We start from the raw sequence: 19,027 nt of genomic DNA, 5'->3' as shown, positions 1-19,027 counted from the left end.
TCAGGGTGGTGAGAGAGTGAAACAGGATGCCCCAGGGAGCTGTGGATACCCTGTCACTGGAAGTGGAAAGATAATAATTTGTACTGATTTTTCAAATACAAATTGCAAAAAATCCCAGAAATTATAAATAATAATGCGTAAATATTGTTTTCACAAATGGTATGACATTTTAAATAATGCTTTTGTCTTTAATACTGAGTATGTTAATTCACAGAATACTTGCTAGGACTTTTGGATACCCTTAATTCACAAATGCACATGTAAATACTACTAAGATAGGTATAAGTTAATTAAAAGTGTACTAATGTTTTCCCTGTCTCAAAAAATGGTTTCCATTTCTCATTGTTTTTTCAATTTTTTTTTTTTTTTTAAACATAGTTTGCTTCATAAGAACTTCATTAGGTGGAAAATAACATTTTTAGCTTTAGTGCCTATACAGGTCTAGTTTGCATTTCAGTATATATGAGATTAGCAATATTGTTGAAGAGCATTGCCAGCACAGACATAACTTACCCTTGTCATTTTCATAATAAAGATATCTGAATAAATTTTTGGCTAAGAGCACAACAATCTTCATCTTTCTATAAACTGATGGAGACTAAGCAATGTTTTTCCTATTTGAGCACCCACTAAAACGTGTTTGACACACTTAGATTTCAGACATTTCACCTTATGGCTTGTTTGACAATTTTAATTGCAGCAATCACTTGGCAACAGATTATGTTGCTTCCTATTATATTGCTTCTGTTCTTTTCTAATGCAATTGTCATCCTTATCTCACATTGCCCAATGCCTGATTACCTAACAAAACAATGTCCTTTTTTTTATTCATGGTGTAATGCTTTATTCTAACATACAATACAATACAGTACATATAATACAAGAAGTAATGGGTTCAAACTGAAAGGATAAAACTGAAAGGGTACATTTAGGTTAGATACACAAAAGAAATTCTTTATTATACTTTTTTATATATATACATAAAATATTATTGGAGGGTGGGGGAAAAACAATTTTTTTTACAGAGCTACTGCATTTTAATTCTGTTGTACTGATATTTTAGTGTAATACCTTCTATCTGATAGTCACGTTCCATTGATGAATTATACAAGACTATTTGCTTAACAAAAAGAAACAAGGTTATGTAAGTGTTTAAATTTAAAATTCATCACTTTCTGCAAACAAACAGAATGGAGTGGGAAGAATAAAGGGGTTTGGATTAGCAGAATAATGAGGTAGGAAGGGTTGACTTCAGATAGAGCATAGGAACAAATTCTGGAGCCAAAAGGGCATTTTCAGCAGTTGGTGGTGGGAATGTTGCAGCATGTCAAAGGAAAAAAAGTACTGAAGGTAAGTGTAAATCAGAAGAAAGATTTCACTGTTTCACTCAGAAGAAAGATTCTACCATTAACAGCAGAGTCAAGTAGTAGCAGTAAAGCCTGAGCACATTTTAGGACTTGCCAGCAATTAGCGCAAATGTCAACATAGGACATATTCAGGGTCTCAGTGGTTTTACTGTGACTTGGACGTGCAATAAAATATGGAAATTGATTCCATACTATCTGCTTGATAAAGCAAACTCTTTCATAAATTCTACTGAGTTTTTTTAAGGCTGACAGGAAAAGCTGACGGGTGAGACATTTGCACTATGATTAGTTTTTCTTTTTACAGATGCCTGAAAAATAATAGCTAAAATATAAACTAGGAATTGTGGAATAGCTGTAAAAGCACACACTCCCTCCCATGAAACAAGAGAAGAGAATGGAAGAATATTTTCAAGTTGAAATTAAGAAAGTTATCTTTTCTCAAAACCAAGGGCACACCAGCAAAATAAACCATCAAGCTCAATCAGTGTGAGCTTTCATGTGAAATTAAAGAATAAAGATCTGATTCTTGTTTCAGATTGATATCAGTATTGATTTCTCAATAACAAGCAAATAACAGAATACTATTTCTCACATAATTAGAAATCAGTCTCAAATTTAAACTAAAGCATGAGAGATTTTACAATCTGTTTCTATAACAAAGAGAAGGATAATTTGAAGATGTACTACTTATCTCAAAATATTAGAAATAACGAGGAATAATAACAGTGTGATGGAAAAATTTCTTAGAACTTTACCTTTGTGGCAGCATCAAAACAAACAAAGCCCATGCTGAAGTCGATGGTAAGTCCCATAAGATGACTCTCTAAAACACAGGCATACGTCTTGCACTGTAAAAGAAAAATCAGAGAAGGTAGTTACCACAGAAGACATTTCTTAAATGTTTTTCTAGGACCTCTGTTTCTGAGTCTTTATTATAATGTTTATATACCTCAAAATTATTATCAGAAATAAGTCATTTGTGTGCAAATATGTCAATTTTTTTGTATTTCAAATAAAAGGATTTTTATCAGTGATGAAGTTATCTAAGACATAAAAACAGGTGTTGCTTCCATTAGGGAAAAAAGGAAAGGTTCAGAATTGCCTCAGTGGCTTACTAATAACATTTTCTAAAAGGAAAAATTTATTATTTTCAATCTCCTAAATTTTTTTTCATACCCAACAACTTTTAAGATTAATATATTCCTTTTATCTTTTCAAGCAAAAAAAAAAAAAAAAAAGCTTATATAAAGCATCTCTTTAGTAGACTGTTTCTTGTGGTTTTCTGTTGTCCTAAATCTCAGGGAAAAAGCTAGCATTTCATACCATTTAGCAGCTAAATGGAATTATCTGAATTTTTTTTTTTTTTTTTTGCTTCAGATAGTGGATCAATATATCAATATATCTCAAAGGTTTCTATGAGAAACCTTGGAATTCTGTAAGACTTTGGCATTCTACTGTTTTTAAATATATACTTCTATTTATTGCCACAACATCACACTTGAATACACACTGTGAGACATTTATAAGTGTAATTTTTAGCATCAAGCTGTGCTTGAAGGCTGACTGCAGGTACAAAATGACAGACTTGTCTTTTTCATCACAAAATACATTAAAAAAAATCAAAACATTTCTAAATCAGATTCAAGTTCTTTAAATAAATTATTCTTATTTTAAAGGCATTTTGCCCTCCAGATTAAATGAAATACAGCTATACTCTTCAAATACTGCTGTAGCTGCTAAAATTATGAAATGAGAACAAAGACTTCCATGACCCATAATGTGTCAGTAAAATCAAAATATAAATTGTAAATGTGGGAACAATGTGGGTTACAAATTGTAAGTACTACAAAAGAACCTATGATTATTTTTGGCATTTTGATTATAAAGATAAATCAGATGCCTTTACATATATACTCTTTTTGTAAGAGGGTGCTGTTTGGATACTTAATGGTCTTCCATAGAACACAAGAAGCTGGAAGTTGCATTAACAGGTTCTAAATAGAAAATGCAATGAAGGAAAATTGAAAACTTCATACTTAGTGTTTATATTAACAAATAAAAGTGGCTTTTTATTTTTTTCCCTTTGATCAGCTACAGCATGAGACTGTTATGAATGTGTAAAATTTGATTGTAAATTGATGCTGAAAAAGAAGATGATATTGCCTTTGGTATTATCTCATTAATAGAAGAAAAAAGTGTAAAGTAATATATTTCACAGTTACTTATAGTTAATTAAGTCACATATGCAAAACTTTTCAAGCTTTGCATGCAAAGCAAAAAATGTACGGTTTTGTGGAATTACCTTGCAAACATCTTACAAGATGCAAATTGCATTTTTGTTTGTAAACGTTCAAGATCTGGAACAGACTTAGAGCCTTTACTGGAAATTAAATGTGGCATGGAAAATGTGCATCAGATTTAAAATACATATTGTCATCTAAAGTTTTCTAACCTCCCACCCCAACACCAGAGGCCAACCCACAGTGTGCACTGCAGCACCATGCTGAGCTGGCACAGCTCCCTCTGCTTTTAAGCCCAGAACTTGGACTGGCTAATTAGCCTCACTGGGAACTTAAGATTCATGAGAAGCAGGACACACCAGCCTTGGTTCAAGGCTGCACTGAAAAAGCAACCTACTTCCAAGACTGAAGGGTATTTCTACAAAATGCAGTGCTCAGTTTGTGGAGAAATGTCATCTAGTTCAGCTCAGTGTAGTTCTTTACAGGAAGAAACTGCAGATCACTAGTAGCAGCTGATTATTTAGTTATTCTTTACTTATATAAAAGACCATTCTACGCCCTCAGAGTATGATTTCCAAAACAATTTAGAGAAGAAAATTGTGAAAATAATAAAAAGATCCCTGGAAAGCGAGAATTTAGTTTCTCTGGGGAAGAATGTCCCTTGGTTTTTGCAGGTGTTGTATCCATTTGCATGATTCTGGTGACAGGTCAGAGCAGGAATGTGAACTTTCAGACACTAGTTAACTCTACTAAGACTTTTCTCATCTTTTTTTTTTTTTAAGATGCCTTTTAATTCAGATATTTGGAGAAAACAGAAAGGCAAAAATTGTTATCAAGGTACAAGATAATTTAACATTTCTTATAAATTTAACATTTTAAAACTTTAAAAGTGGCTATGAACAATATATACTGTGGGCATTTGGTTTGGTTGCTGATTTCTCACAAGAACTCATGAAACCTCTCATCAGAATTGAAGCATCCCCTTCCCAAAAGGAAGAACACACTTCAGAAGTCATTTGCTGTTCTTCCTCAGAATATAGAACGTTAACTTTGGTTTATTAATAATTCAATGGGTCAGGTAGAGGCTGAAGGAGACAACTCAAAGTTGTTCCTTAGAAACTATTCCCTCAACATGCACCGTTTAAATTATGGAAAGAACAATATATTGTGAACTTCATGAAAGCCATCTCTGAAGCTGAAACAAAGTGAACTATAAATTTAAGACTTATTTCAGAATTTTAAACTCAGATTCAACTTCAATGAAAACATATGTTAAAGTACTGCAACTTAAAACAGTTTACATAATAATCCTTACATCAGAGAACAAACAACTACAATACAAGCAAGGACAGCAAGAAAAAAATTCATGAGGCAAGAGGTGAAAATATTAGCTTAAAGTAGCAGGAACATAAAGGGAATGTGACAGGCATATACATAATTGCACATCATTAGGCAAGTTATAGTAGTCACAGATTCTTTGTGCAATAATGCAGTGAGAGAGTAAGGAAAAAGGATTTTCATTTCAAGTATTTGGTTTTTTAATAGGAAATTATGAAAATGGATTACCATCACATACTACATTAGAAAACTAATTAAAGAGTGAGTGTGACACATCAAAATGACACCATTGTATCATTGTACCATGTTATTGCTAAATTGTTATCAATTTGACTATGCCTCTTCTAATATATTTATTTTCTAAGAAAAACCAACTGTTTAATTTTTAGTTTAGATATACCTCTGGCAGAAGCTATGAATTACGTTGAAACAGAATTCATTATATATTTATAGTAATGCATTTAAAAATATTTGAATTTGTTATATATTCTTTGGAGTTAGATTAGAATTGGCCCACTGATTAACCTCTTCTGGAGGTTATAGCCAATGAATAAGAGTTACTTGTTGCATGATTATGGAGTGGCACACAATGCAGTTGAATATTTTTAAATGATAGGTTTAAACAGAGATTATATTTTCAAAGCTATACTATTTTATTATAAGAAAAACCTACTGGATTAGCATTCACTTTAAATAGGAATATTTAGATCAACACAATTGCATAAATCAAAATTTTAGTAAAAATGTACCATTGATAGCTTAATTTTGAACCTGTCACTTTTTTTTCTTCTCACAGAGCAATGAAAGAACTTGTTAGAAACAAAGTATACCACCAGATTTTTTCTGCATCTGCAGGTTGGTAGATGAAAGCAGTAATGGATTGCTAAAAGAAAAATGAGGAGGCCAAAGCCATTTGTGTTTAAAATATTCCATATTTTTTTCCAAATCATGATATAGAAAATAAAGAAAAAAAGGTGAAATAATGAGTGTGAGTTCCACAATAATATTCTATCATGAGAAGCCTGTTTTTCCAATTTCACAGATCTGCTATAATCAACCAACCAATCAATCAGGAAATCATTACTTTGAGTTCTTAATTGCTACATTGAACATGAGGAGAGAGGAAAAAAAAGTAAAAATATTAAGACGAATCTGAGATTAAGATTATAAAGGAAACTATTTTGGAGAAGCCTGAAGGCAATTTTGAATAAATGCAATTTTAAAATTAAAAAGAAAAAGCTAAACCAGGAATGCTACAGTATAAATCAATATGAAAGTAGAACAAATATGAGGTGGCTTCTGAGATAAAATTTATTCAGGAAAAATGTCATATATTCTTTTACTGATGGCACAGCAGAGCTACTATAAAGTATGTTGCAGTGAATTATATAAGTCAACAACTCTCAAATATTTAGTGGCAGAGGACAAACATTATCGCAAGTTTTACACAGAAAACCTAGTCTTAGATTTTCCAGCATGCGAGTACAGCTTAAAAGATAAGAATAGTTTTTTATAAAAGGTAACAGCATATATGAATTTAAAAGAGGAAAGCCAAGCCTCCCCTGACTCCTCTTGCAACAAAAGTAACTGTGTGTTAAAACTGACAGCGGGGTAGTTTTTGCATATTGGATCTTCATGAGTATGTACCAGTTCAGTGCATCTGCATGTGGTGGTTTGCAGGTCAGAAAAGGCCTAATATATAACTAACTAACAGTTTTTCTGAATAAAAACATGCCACTGCTTGCATTCCCAGGAGGACACAGAAAACGTGTGAGCCAATACTTGCACAGGCTAATATGCTAATACGGCTCAGGTAGGTGTGTATCACTGCTGCCAACAGCAACTAAAGCTGTTCTAACCACATGTATATTTCATTATTAGAAAATCAATATTCCAATTGGGATTAGGTGAATTACAGTTGTGATGGGTGGCTTTTTTGTCCTTTTTTATGTCAAAAAGTCATGACTTTTTGGTCATGTGAGAAGAAGTTATCTTTAAACACTCTGATATGTAATTTTGCTAAATTACATAAAAGTCACTAGTAATCTGTATTTGAATGCTGTCCATCTCGGTGCTGTCACCTGACGATAGAGTAAATATGCAATGAACAGGAAATATGTGAAGAAAGAAAAATGCATCTGAGGTACAACTTACTTGTTCTTACTTGTATCCAGCAAGTACTTCCCTCAGTATACTCTCATTGCTGGTATTACAAGGACTACTTAATTCCTGCAAAGTTCTCTTGTGATATTCAGTAACAAATAAGGTAGTATGCAAGCCAGTAAGAATATCTAAACACCTGCACTTTTTCCCTGATCCATAGATTGTTTTTCTGTCCGTGAGCTTCAGTTAACAAATATGTTGTCATAATAACTCAAAGATTGTATTTCAGGTGACCTCTTCTGAAGGCTAGCTTGCAAGCTGTTCGGGAACAGCAAAAGCAATTACTTACATAACACAGTAATAACTTGAGAGCTGCAGGAGGTCGTAAAATTTCTTAATTTACATCATTATTTCATATGGGCCTAATTTTTTAATGTACCAAAAGATGATCAACAAGGCAGTTGTTCTCACCTGTATCCGTTCAACTTCTAAAAAAGTTGCTGTTTGGAAGGCTTTTTCCCATAGTGTTAGGTCAGACTCTAGTTCCACAGAGAAGTAAAGATCTTCTCCAGATTCAGACTGGACACTGAAGCAATGTTTCCGACGGTCCAGTAGATCACTGTCCTGATGAAAACCTGAAGTTATATAATCTGGCATACATCAATTAATATTTTTAATTGCAACATTTATGTGTCAAACCCAGCATTTTTAAAGGCATTTTAAATTACAGGAATAACCACAGTTGCTGAGGAACTGAAAATCAGGGGTTTGGTCTAAACATTGACACTTCAATGAATTTTAAAAATGATGCCTACATTCAGAATGGTACAGAACAGCATATCTCCAGCAGTAACTTCAAATATTTTAACAAAACACTTCTTAAAAATGTTATCAGTTATATTCTTTAGATTAGATACACTCTATGAAAGTTTTCCACTTTCTATTCACATGAGGAACACAAATATCAGCTTTTCTGACCTATTTGACTTATGGTCTACTCTGGAAGGTTGGTCAAAAGAATATATTTATTTTAAGAAGAATGAAAAGTCCATATGTTCTATTTTCTTTATAGAGGCTAGAGAAAACAAATTCATATTTTTGCAGGCTTACAAAATTAGTCTATAAATGATTGCTGCAGGTAGAGACTATAGTGGCTGCCCATGGTTAGGTTGCTGGCTTTGGTCCTGGAAGAGAACATTACTTTTGGCTTTACTTTCAACATAACATCACATAATGGACATCAGGTTATAAATATTTATTAATTAATGATTGCTAGTATTTGCAATCAGTACTAAACCAAAAAATAAGCAGGTTAATCAGAAAATCCATTCATTAAATTGTTTTAAAATATTTCTTAAACTTTATTTATTTAATAAAAAGGATGCTTTATGCTAAAATTCTCGCATGTAATTTGTTCTTGTGAAAAACAGGTTTGCAGAAACAGCTTTAATTAACTTAGTCCCTGCTACATCAAAGAAGTTGCCACAAGTCACAAGCTCGCCAGCTGTCAATGCCAATACATCTGGAGATTTGGGTATAAGTAGCCTTCATGCAATTTTCACAAAGTTACCCCATAGCAAAGGGCAGAGTTAAGTTGAGCAAAGGAGACTCACGGGACTGTATTGCCTTCTGGTTATACACAACTTGAATACACCAAGGGGAGCACAACCAGCTGATACAAGCTGGAAGAGCAGCTTATATTGTTCATGTCAGCTCTCCCTGGGGCAGAGAACCAGCAACCTGAAGCTGATTGAGAACAAAATACATAAAACAGGGAGCTGTCTCAAACTATCCCTCTCAGGTATACAAGTAGGCAAGGGGAGAGCAAGCACCGCTTTCCCCTTTCCATTCATTCAGTAGAAAAGTGATCGACTTGTTCAAGAAAGCCAGTACAGCATGCATTCATGAGTGCTTCTAGCTGAAGAGTCATTTACAATTTCTAGAAGAATCAGCTATGAAGGCATCATATCCACTCTTTTTAATTACCATGAAAAAACAAGTCACTCTGATTTTAAAATGACCAGTCACTGTGGAAAAAATCTCCCTCCTTACTTCCATCACGTGCTAAGCTTAGTAGCTGTACAATATTTAGTCATGTATGAAAAAATCAGAATGAACATGTTTGATCTTAAAAGACAGCATTTAACAAAAAATAAAAGAATCTTGTTCCATATTTTTCTTCCAAATATTTACAAAGATGTGTAGTTGAACCAGTTAGGTGTAGCTAAATAATAGTCCATGTCCTATCAGAAACACCTTTTGTATTTTTTAGTACCTCTTTCCCCCCTTTTTTTTCCTTTTCATTCAGGCCCTTCTACTAAAACTGAAGTGTTAATTCTGTTCACAGTATGTCCTGACCAGCATTCAAAATAGAGGATGTAATATCCAGGTTGTTGCTAATGACATCTATGCTCCATTGCACACACAGCCTCAAAGCACACAGAGCAGCAGCACTGTGACAAATGTTTAACCTTGTGGGTATGTGTAGCAACAAAAGACAGCATCACGGAGTGGCTTGGGCTTGAAGGAACCTTAAAGATCACCCAGCTCCAACCCTTTATGGCCATGGGCAGCAAGATCTTTCACTTGACCAGGTTACTCAGAACTCAGTCTGGCCTTGAACACTTCTAGGGATAGGACATCCATAACCTCTCTGGGCAACTTGTTCCAGTGCCTCACTACCACCACAATAAAGAATTTCTTCCCAACAGCTAATCTAAGCCTATTCTCTGTCATGAGTACTGTCTCCTACATTCTGCCTTGTTTTGTCACTACATGCTCTTGAAAAGAGCCCCTCTTCACTGTTCTTATAGGATCCCCTTAGATACTGAAAGGCCTTAATAAGTTCACCCTGAAGCCTTCTCTCTTCCAGGCTGAACAATCTCAATTCTGAATGAGCAAAAGCACTGGAAAACCCTCACTCCTCCAGGGCAGAAAAGCTACTTCTTTTAGAAGTAGCACTTCTTGTCTAACAAATCTTAAAAGGGATCTTGAACTCCCTGTGCTTCCAGAGCTAAACCTGATTGAATGGGCCTATTAGCCCAAAACCCAAAGGGCCTCTTCAGCATGGAGTTTGGCAAGACTCGTGTAAAGTACATGTATTTCCTGGGGAAGATTTTAGTTCTTCATAGCTACAACCACAGAAGAAACTAAAAATATTTTGAACTCATCTTTACCTATTTATGTCTACTACAGTTAGTAAAGAATAAGTAATTATTAGTGATGAAGCTTAAAGCTTTTCTGAAACACGACTGTGGGGGATCACACTAATCATTGACTTTAATATAACCCCTGTTTTCAAATGGGACAGAGCTTAGTGCATAGCTGAGTTTCAGAATGCATATCTCTATTTAGCTGGTTTTGATGCCTTTAAATTATACTCTTAGACTCTTCCAGTTTTATGTGCTTTTTTTGTCTCCTATTGAGAAGAATATGCTGTCTAGGAAAAAGAGTTAGTGCACAGACTGTGAAAAACAAAATGTTAGAAGCTTCATTGAGATTGATCTCTGTTAAAAAACACTTGAAAACTGCAAAAATCTCTGGAGGCTTTGAAGTGATTAAATAAAAACCTATGTATTTCATTATGAACATTGCCAGTAAGAATTGTACTAGATTTTACTAAGCATTACATCAAACCCAGATGATGAATAGAAAGCTAAGTGGGATCTAAAATAATTATCCAAGTTTTTGCTACTTAGGTATGAAAATGAGAGCATGCTTTGATTTAGGAAAAACCTAATCAGTACTAGGAAGTATTTCCCCTCAGTGTTTTGCATATAAAAAGTTTTGCATATATAAAAGAATATTTCATCAACTACATTATACTGTGACAAACAACACACATAATGGACGCATTTATTATTGGAATTTCCATTCTGTGAAGTTCCTATTCAGAATGAAAACAAAATACAACATTTCCCCAGAAATAATAATTTAACCTAATCATAATTTTAATTTGTGATTAGCTCTAATGTATATACTTGTGATTTTGATATCATCATCTATGATTAGGTCCATGATAAGAGAACTGTAAGCCAAATACATTCAAATTATGTATTTTAGTTTTTCTAAAATTGCTAACATACATATGAAGTATTCCTTTCCTAACTAATGGTATTCCATTCTACATGTAAAAAAAGTTCTGTGTAAGGTTCCCATTAGTACTTTTTCTGCTTTTTCTGCAAGATCTTTCTTTAGTTTTGCATTTCTCCTCAAGCATTAAAAATCTGCATTCTAGGTTTATAGAATGTAATAATTTGTGCAATAGATAACTGGACAGATCAATATATAGGCAAAGCTGAAAGATAGCTATCCAAATGTCTTTATAAAGACAGGAATTTAAAGCACTATTTTTTTTTTAAGGAATCCATCTGGAAATTGTCCAAAAGTCTGCAAATTAAAAAAAAAACAAAAAAAACCAAAAAAACAAACTTTTCAAGAGTCTCAAAACCAGGTCTGGATGAAACAGGAATCTTCATTAATTAACTTTTACCAAACCACTACTTCAATTAAAATATAAATGTAAGCCTACCCATTTAAGAATCTGCTATTATTATATTCATTTCGTCAATGATGGACACAAGCCAATTTCATGTTCAGTTTTTAAGAACTCTTTCATACTGATAATGATTAGTTGAACCATTTGTCCCTGATGTTCTCGTTGTGAATAAATAAAACTCTCTGAAGAGAAGCACACACAAAACTTTTAGCAGTGTGCTAATTCTCACTGGAGGGAATGTAGTCCTGCTGAAGGATGGGCTGTGACGAAAGACATTGGCTCACACCCAGCTCCAGGGTAATCCAGCATCTCTGCTGACAGGACAGTATGACTCCTGCTTGCCTAATTAATAATGATATCCATGTTAAGTGAGAGTAATAAATTTGTCCATGGGAACTAAGCACGGCTCATTAAGCAGGTCCTTCCAAATTAAGGCAGAATGCCTCTTTATCACTAAATAGTGACTTTGCCTTAGCTTCTGCAGGGGTAATCTCTTCTCTTTTGAAAGACTGCTCTTTCCAGAAGCAGCATCACTTCTTTTTGATTACTTGTGTTGTTTCATTTTAAGTCTGTTGAGCGCATTAAATACTCATATTTTGGATATTATTTAAACCTGCTAAGATGCAGGAGGCCCTCACCTCTTGTGATAGTCAGTGAGAGTTGAGTTCTTCTATTCTACAAAGCCCTCTGCAACAGAAACAAACATTTGGCACTTTCATGCTCATGGCATGATTTTTATTCAGGAGATGTTCAAGAATTTTCTGGAAGTCTGATTTAACTATAAAGTTACATGTAATATAGAGTGGCACATATATTTTTGCCATGGAACTGTAAATGTTAGTGACACCAGCAAGCAGTTTTTGACATGAACAAGTCATGTAAGATGTTCAAAATCATACTACATGTAGTAGTAGTTTTTGACCATACTAGTTGCAAGACTTGCAAGAAAATTATATTTCATATGTTAAAATGAGGTAAGTATTCATGTCTCTCATATTAATTATAACAGTTCTTCAAAACATAAATGAGAAAATGTTTTCTTTGTTAACTAGTTCAGACAATTCTACCAAAAGAAATTGGTCCTATCATAATCAAAATTCAAGCACCTAAATTCTCTGAAGATAAAAGGCATTTTCTCATGCAATCTCTCCAAAGCAATTGTAAAAATGAATCACATCATGCCTTTACACTTTCTGGCATCAGTGCCCTGATAATTTTACTGTTTGTGTATCATTTTACATATCAGTTCTGGCTACATAAACATACATCCTTCTTTCTGAGGGCATATAATGAACTGCTTCTTCAGCTGGAATTTTTGGAACACTTTGCTTGAGCATCACCATTAGTTGCTATGGTGATGGTTCTAATAGCATTTACAGGCAGCAGGGAACAGATTCATTCCAGAGTGAAAACAAAGATACAACTTCTCCAACATATCCTCATTACTCAAGTAATAAATAAATAATATCCATGAAGGCATGCATTTGTACATAGCTCATTTATTTCTTCTTCTGAAGAAATTCTTATTTCTTCTTCTTCTGAATTTCATTCTTAAGAAATGTAAAAAATGTTGAAATTGCAGATATCTGTGCATACACATATTTAGGCAAACACAGAATAGCAGCAAAACTAAAACTGGACAGAAAATATTTTGATGTTCAGATTTGACAAAAAGGAAGTTTACTCATGGGGGACACTGTTTATAATTGCAGGAGACATTTTACTTTCAATTAAATTTCCATTAGAAAGATCTGTCTGATGGCTGGAGAGAAACAGAAAGGTTCCATCCCTGTATTCCATTCGGTTCAGCATTAAGCTTGAATCACTTTCCTATTGTGTCTGAAAAGGAAAATTAATTTCCTATTTTGCCTGATTAAAAGACAGTCTTGAAGACCCACATTTGAATCAGAGCAAGAGTCTGAAAACAGGTTTCTTCTGACTCAGTGCCATAATTGTGTCTATTACTTAATGTACTCTACTGAGAAACTTGTTTATTTTTTTGCCATATGAGGAAAATTTTCAAAACGTACATAAAACCGACTAATATTTTGAGGAAATAAATTATTCTAATACTTTCTGGAGAGGCATTAGTGGTTATTTTCTGTCACAGAGAAATCAGAGATGAGTATAATTACAAACAGATACTAAAAAATGTGCTGATCCTCTGTTTAGAGAGTTATTAAGGTTTTTTCCTCTCCAAACATTGAGATATTATTTGCTGGAAATTAAATTCAAGAACAGATCCCATAAGAATAAATATAATGATAATGGATAGCAATGTTAAAGAGTGATCCTATCTTTTAATTCTGATCCTTTTTTAAAATAGTTTCTCAAATTTAAATATTTGTGGCTTATTTTTTTCCTCCCATGTTAGCTGTGTGTCTGAGGATAGTGTTGTATTTTATATTACAGTTAAAACAGCTAAATCAGTTCTGTAAAATAAATTAGAAAAAGGAATTAAATTGGATTATCCCAGTTAAAAAGAAAGAAATAAACAGAGAAGCATTAGCCCCCAAATCTGCTTTTTGGGCTGCTCTGGGACTTTCATTCTTCAGACTAGCAATGGCTGATTTAAGGACAGGGACACTTTTGTTGTCCTTGGGAAGAAACGTTAAGATCTACCAAAAAAAAAACTTAGTTTCTGGGCAAAATTCGACCATATTTTGATATTTTAAAGATATCATACTGAAGATGCTGCATTTTCATGGTATATAGGAAGAGAACCTTCTTTATATTTACAGCTGTTGGGAGTTGTCATCCTACTGGCCATGGTGAGAACAGGATACTCTATATTTTCTTAAAGTGTCTAGGCACCTCTTCAATAAGAGAAAAAACACCTGGCTCAACAGCAGAAGTAGGCAAAGACATTGCACGGAAGAAAGTGTTTTTCATTCTCATTTTTGTCAATTTTTGTGTTTGGGTTTTTTCCCCCAACTTTAGATGTACTTGTTTTAAAGGCAGGCAAAGATCTCTTAAAGGTCTTCCTCATGAAAGGCACAAATACTGGAAGGGGAAGAATTAAACTAGATTTAACAGAAGTCTGGAAAATTACCCACCAAACTGATTATTTGTTAGATTAAAAGAATTACCTACTTGACTGCATACTCTTTCTTATTTAGCTTCCTTTCTTATTTGCCCAGAATTCCTTACTCAAATACCTTGTCAATACATTATGTCAAGGTGAGAGTACATTAGAATAGCATAGTGAAAAGCATTTGTGTTGAATGTCACTATGTCAGAAATTTTGTATAAGCAAATGTGTAAAATAAATTATTTTACATGTACTTGCTCATAGTGCTAAGAAAAAAAAAAATTTAAAAGGACTGTGATAAAAAGGCTCCTATCATAAAACAACAAGATAAAGGTTTTTAAAGGAATTAATATTTCTCGTTTCACTGCTGGCTCTGGCTGTTGAGAGTAATCAACATTTAGGCCTCCACTGAGAAGAGAATGTACCAAATGAAGTTTTGAATAGTTGCCCCTGAGACAGGAACACTTTATTTCATATGAGCATTGGGACACAATTTTGTTGAAAAATAAAAAATTATCACTGCTGCATTAATGCCTAGAGTCACAAATTCTTTATGCAATAAGACCGCAGCATCTCAAGCAAAATTTAAGTATTGCAATAGCCAGAAATAAAGATAAGAAAAAACTAAAATAATTAAAATCCATGACAATAAAAGAAGAGAAAATTGATAAATAAGAGAAAAATGTTTCACAAAAATCTACTAAAATTAATGAGTTAGAGTATATTAGGTAATACAATACTGAATCACTCCAATCTTTAGAAATGGTCTGATTAGATTAAGTCAATGGAGGGAAACTTCTCAAGCTGCAGATAAATCTCAAGTATCTTGGATTTAAGACACATACCTGTCTTCCCAAATATCCTTACACAGTATTTATATTTCGCACCTCATTTCTGCTCTTTTTCAACATTCCCTTTGCCTTATGTTAAAAGTTAATTTGGCTTTGCTTTTCAAGGATCTTGCAACAGCACTGTCAGTCTCATAACTAGACAGGCAACAAAAAGCAATTTCTGAAACGGAGAGGTTGCAGAAGTAATTTAAAAGTTTATTTTCTGTATCTGTTTATTCTTTTTGCTTTCCTCTGTGTGTTTATCTTGTTATTTCTTCTAGGATGAAGGATCAGACTCTTAGATTGGCAGCCCCAGCACAACGCAAGTCATTTATTTTTCACCCAAAAGGTGACAGTTTATATTAATATTGCATAAGAAATGTCAGAAAAAGGCAGAGAGGGGGGGAGTTAATAAAAAATGAGAAATCTCTCTAAAGTTAAGGGGAAACATGAAAAGCCTTATTTAATAAGTTTACATTTCAGATATTGTTTGTCCTTTCTCTCTGAACCAAACAAAAAATGAATAAGTCTTTGTACAGTGGTAGTTGTCATGCACGTAATAACACTGCCTCTTTGCTTTCAGAAAAGTCTTTTACATAGTGCTGCAGAGTTACAGCAACATCAACACCTTTTACACATAGGGCCCAGTAAATTTATCCAGATTAACACGGATAAGGGCTTGTATAAGTATGTAGATGCTGAGGAGAAATGAACTGAAATCACACACAGAATCACAGAAGTTGTGTATGATCTCGCCCGAGGTGCAGACATCTAGTGCCTATCTCTGTGCATGATAGGAGCAGCTACACACCAGACTACACTTAAAAGGATCCAGTGGTGGAAAATCAGTGGCCTTGTCAGGAGCTCTATTTCAATACAGAAATTTTTCTTTGTGGCCTAACTGAAGCCAACTTAGCGTTAGCCTTGATGCCAGTGGACATGGAGATATTTCTGACTATTACTATCCTCTTTTATGTGGAAACATTATATAGTCTTAAATGCAGGACTGAAGGCAAACCAAAGAATGAAAATTACTTCAATTGTTTTCAACTGAAATACTCAACAGTTAGCATTCTTTCCAAGAACCTGGCTAAACCTCAGCTGAAAATCTAATATTCCTTGGATGCAGCATAAACTTATTCATAAAAGGCATGCATTACTTCTGCCTCTTTAGTGTTTCCAGTCTTTTAGTGGAATCACATCAGGATGCAAGGCTCACCATTGAGCAAACCATGTGAATGACAGACCTCAAAACATGTTCTCTACCTGCATGTCTATTGGGATTATTTTTAAAACTTACCTGAATACAATAACATTGTCAGTAGTTTCCCATCATTTTTATATTATCCTTTTCCCATACTTGGCTTACTGGAAATGGACAGCATAATTAAATAGGAAAAATTAACATAACTACTTTTGAGGATTTTACACATACTAACAGCTAAAATAAGGAAGGAATCACAAGTCTTCTGAGACACCAAGTTGGTGCTGATTAATATAGCAAGAAAATTATAGCTGCACTGATGTGAATGGTACTAAGTGTAAACACCAATGATTCACTACCCTGACATGTTGCCAGCACAGACTGCCTTCCACAGTTATCTCACATTTCTTTTCAGAGCTGATCTGACACTTGAATATGTTTCCTGTTTTATGCTGAATAAGGCATGATCTAACTGTGAATCTCCAAATATTTTTGCATGCCACTGAAGATAGGAGGCAGGTGACTAAACTATAGAAAGCATTTTCTCACAATTACAAGGAGATGTTTGGATGAGCTGAAGAACACAAGTAACTGAAGCAAAAAGGACAGAGAAGTGCAATTTCTTATATTATTCTTCATCATTTACCTGAAACACACAACAAAACTTTTTCTACCCCCATACGGAAAAAATGTTTAAATATTTAAATTATTTACAAATTTATCTAAGGAACTTAAATCTTGTTAAATTATACACATTTACACATGTACACACTGTCAAAATGCACATGTTAAAACTGTATCAAGTGGTACCAAAAAGACATATACAGTTAAATCAGATTTGAAATACTGAACACGATAAGGGCCCCTGCCTTTCTGAAGTTAATGATAGAATTACCTGCTTTTCTGGAGTACTGAATATTGTTCAATTGCAACATTAAAATTAGTTGGCTGTTAATGGGACTTTACTCTCCAAAATAAAGGATAAGATGAAACAAGCTTCTGGGAGAATAAGTTAGAAATATTTATTGATAGCAAATTCTACCAGCAGTTCTATTAAAAATTACTCAGAGATACATTTCAATGTCAAAAGTGGTATCATTAAATTATCTTTTCTGACAAACTTCTTAACACAGAGCACAGATTTTCATCCACATAAGCACTAGTCTGAATAAATTTGTGATTAAAAAAAAAAAAGCGGTTTAAATGCTATCAACTTCTTAATGGTTCAAGGGGGGTGGTACTGGTTTAAGTGATTTAAATGGTCAACATCTTTCACTGACTAATCAGCACAGCTTCTACAGTTCTTACTTTCTTTGCCATTTTAACTTGCCTGACTTTGATTTCCACTCACGCTCTTTTTACCTGTTTATTTTTAGGGTTAAAGAGTTCTTCAGTGCCTTTTTTTTTTCTCTGATTCCACCCCTTAATAAACAGATCTATTGAATTTTTAATAAATAATTTCAAATGCTTACCAATTTATGCATTTACCCCCTCAGGTCTTAAGTTATTTGCATCCCCAGAAATGCTCCTTTTACATCAAACATAGCTACTGCTGTTTGCCATTATTTCATAATTAATAATTTAAACCAATTAAATTGAAATGTGATTTTCGTACTCAGCCAGCTTTACCTAGGTTTCATGTCAATAATTATTATTTCATCACCAAAATCTTGAAAATTAAGAACTTCATATTTATATGATATAAATTTTTATCTGGTAGTTTGTAAACATTATACAGAACCTTTTTTTTATATTGCATTATTGTTATGGTAGTGTATGAAAGTGGTTATGAGGATTTGGGGTTTTTCCCTATTTTGTTACTCTATAAAATTGTAAATGCTAAATTAGAGGTTCAATGACATTTTGCTAAATTTCTTTCAACAAGACTGTTTTTCACACAATGAAAAGACTGCTTTTTAAAGTGTATTTTTATGCTTCAAATTTTAAGGTCTTCCTGGTCATTTAGAAGATCCTAATCAAATCAGAATAGAGACTTAATGCCTTGCTTCTACTTCCTTTTCTTTGTAATCTGATCCAGAAAATAAAAAAAAAAAAGTATACAGTTACAACAAAATAGTGATTTATTTGATGAGCATTATAAATATGAATCCACTAGCTATAAATCACATAATATTCTCTGAAATCTCTGAATAAAGTGCAGAACATCCTGCCCTTTATCTGCTTGACACTAAGGAAAATGTGACAATTTAAAATGGCATCCCAGTCTTCTTTATTGTTTGTGAAAGAAATCAGAGCCTTTGGAATGGATACTAAAGGAAAAAGAACACTAAACACATGCAAGTAAATATAAAGAAAACATGGTGGAAGCCAAGTTTTGGGGTTTAATTAACATTTTTGGACTATATGCTCTTCCTGAAGATTAAATCAGTTAAGTACTTTGTAGCAGACAAAGCAT

General features: G+C 33.5%; 1 protein-coding gene across 8 annotated transcripts in view; it reads right to left on the bottom strand.

Annotated features, from left to right (window-relative positions):
- The window catches only part of SNTG1 (syntrophin gamma 1), a 318,965-nt gene that overhangs the window by 25,210 nt on the left and 274,728 nt on the right, over positions 1-19,027 (bottom strand). For 7 of the 8 annotated variants that reach the window (XM_074550855.1, XM_074550863.1, XM_074550870.1 and 4 more), the window contains 2 exons: positions 7,520-7,672; positions 2,123-2,215 (listed from right to left, as the gene is read on the bottom strand). In XM_074550855.1, the coding sequence (XP_074406956.1) occupies positions 2,123-2,215; positions 7,520-7,672 (246 nt within the window). Of the gene's footprint in view, positions 1-2,122; positions 2,216-7,519; positions 7,684-19,027 lie in introns of those variants that run through there. The other variant, XR_012582420.1, reaches the window with a different exon arrangement.

The sequence above is a fragment of the Zonotrichia albicollis genome, chromosome 1 (genome assembly GCF_047830755.1).
Source record: "Zonotrichia albicollis isolate bZonAlb1 chromosome 1, bZonAlb1.hap1, whole genome shotgun sequence".
In the NCBI taxonomy this organism is placed as follows: Eukaryota; Metazoa; Chordata; class Aves; order Passeriformes; family Passerellidae; genus Zonotrichia; species Zonotrichia albicollis.
The sequence above is the reverse complement of the archived record's forward strand: the minus strand, read 5'-3'. Positions and strand labels throughout refer to the sequence as shown.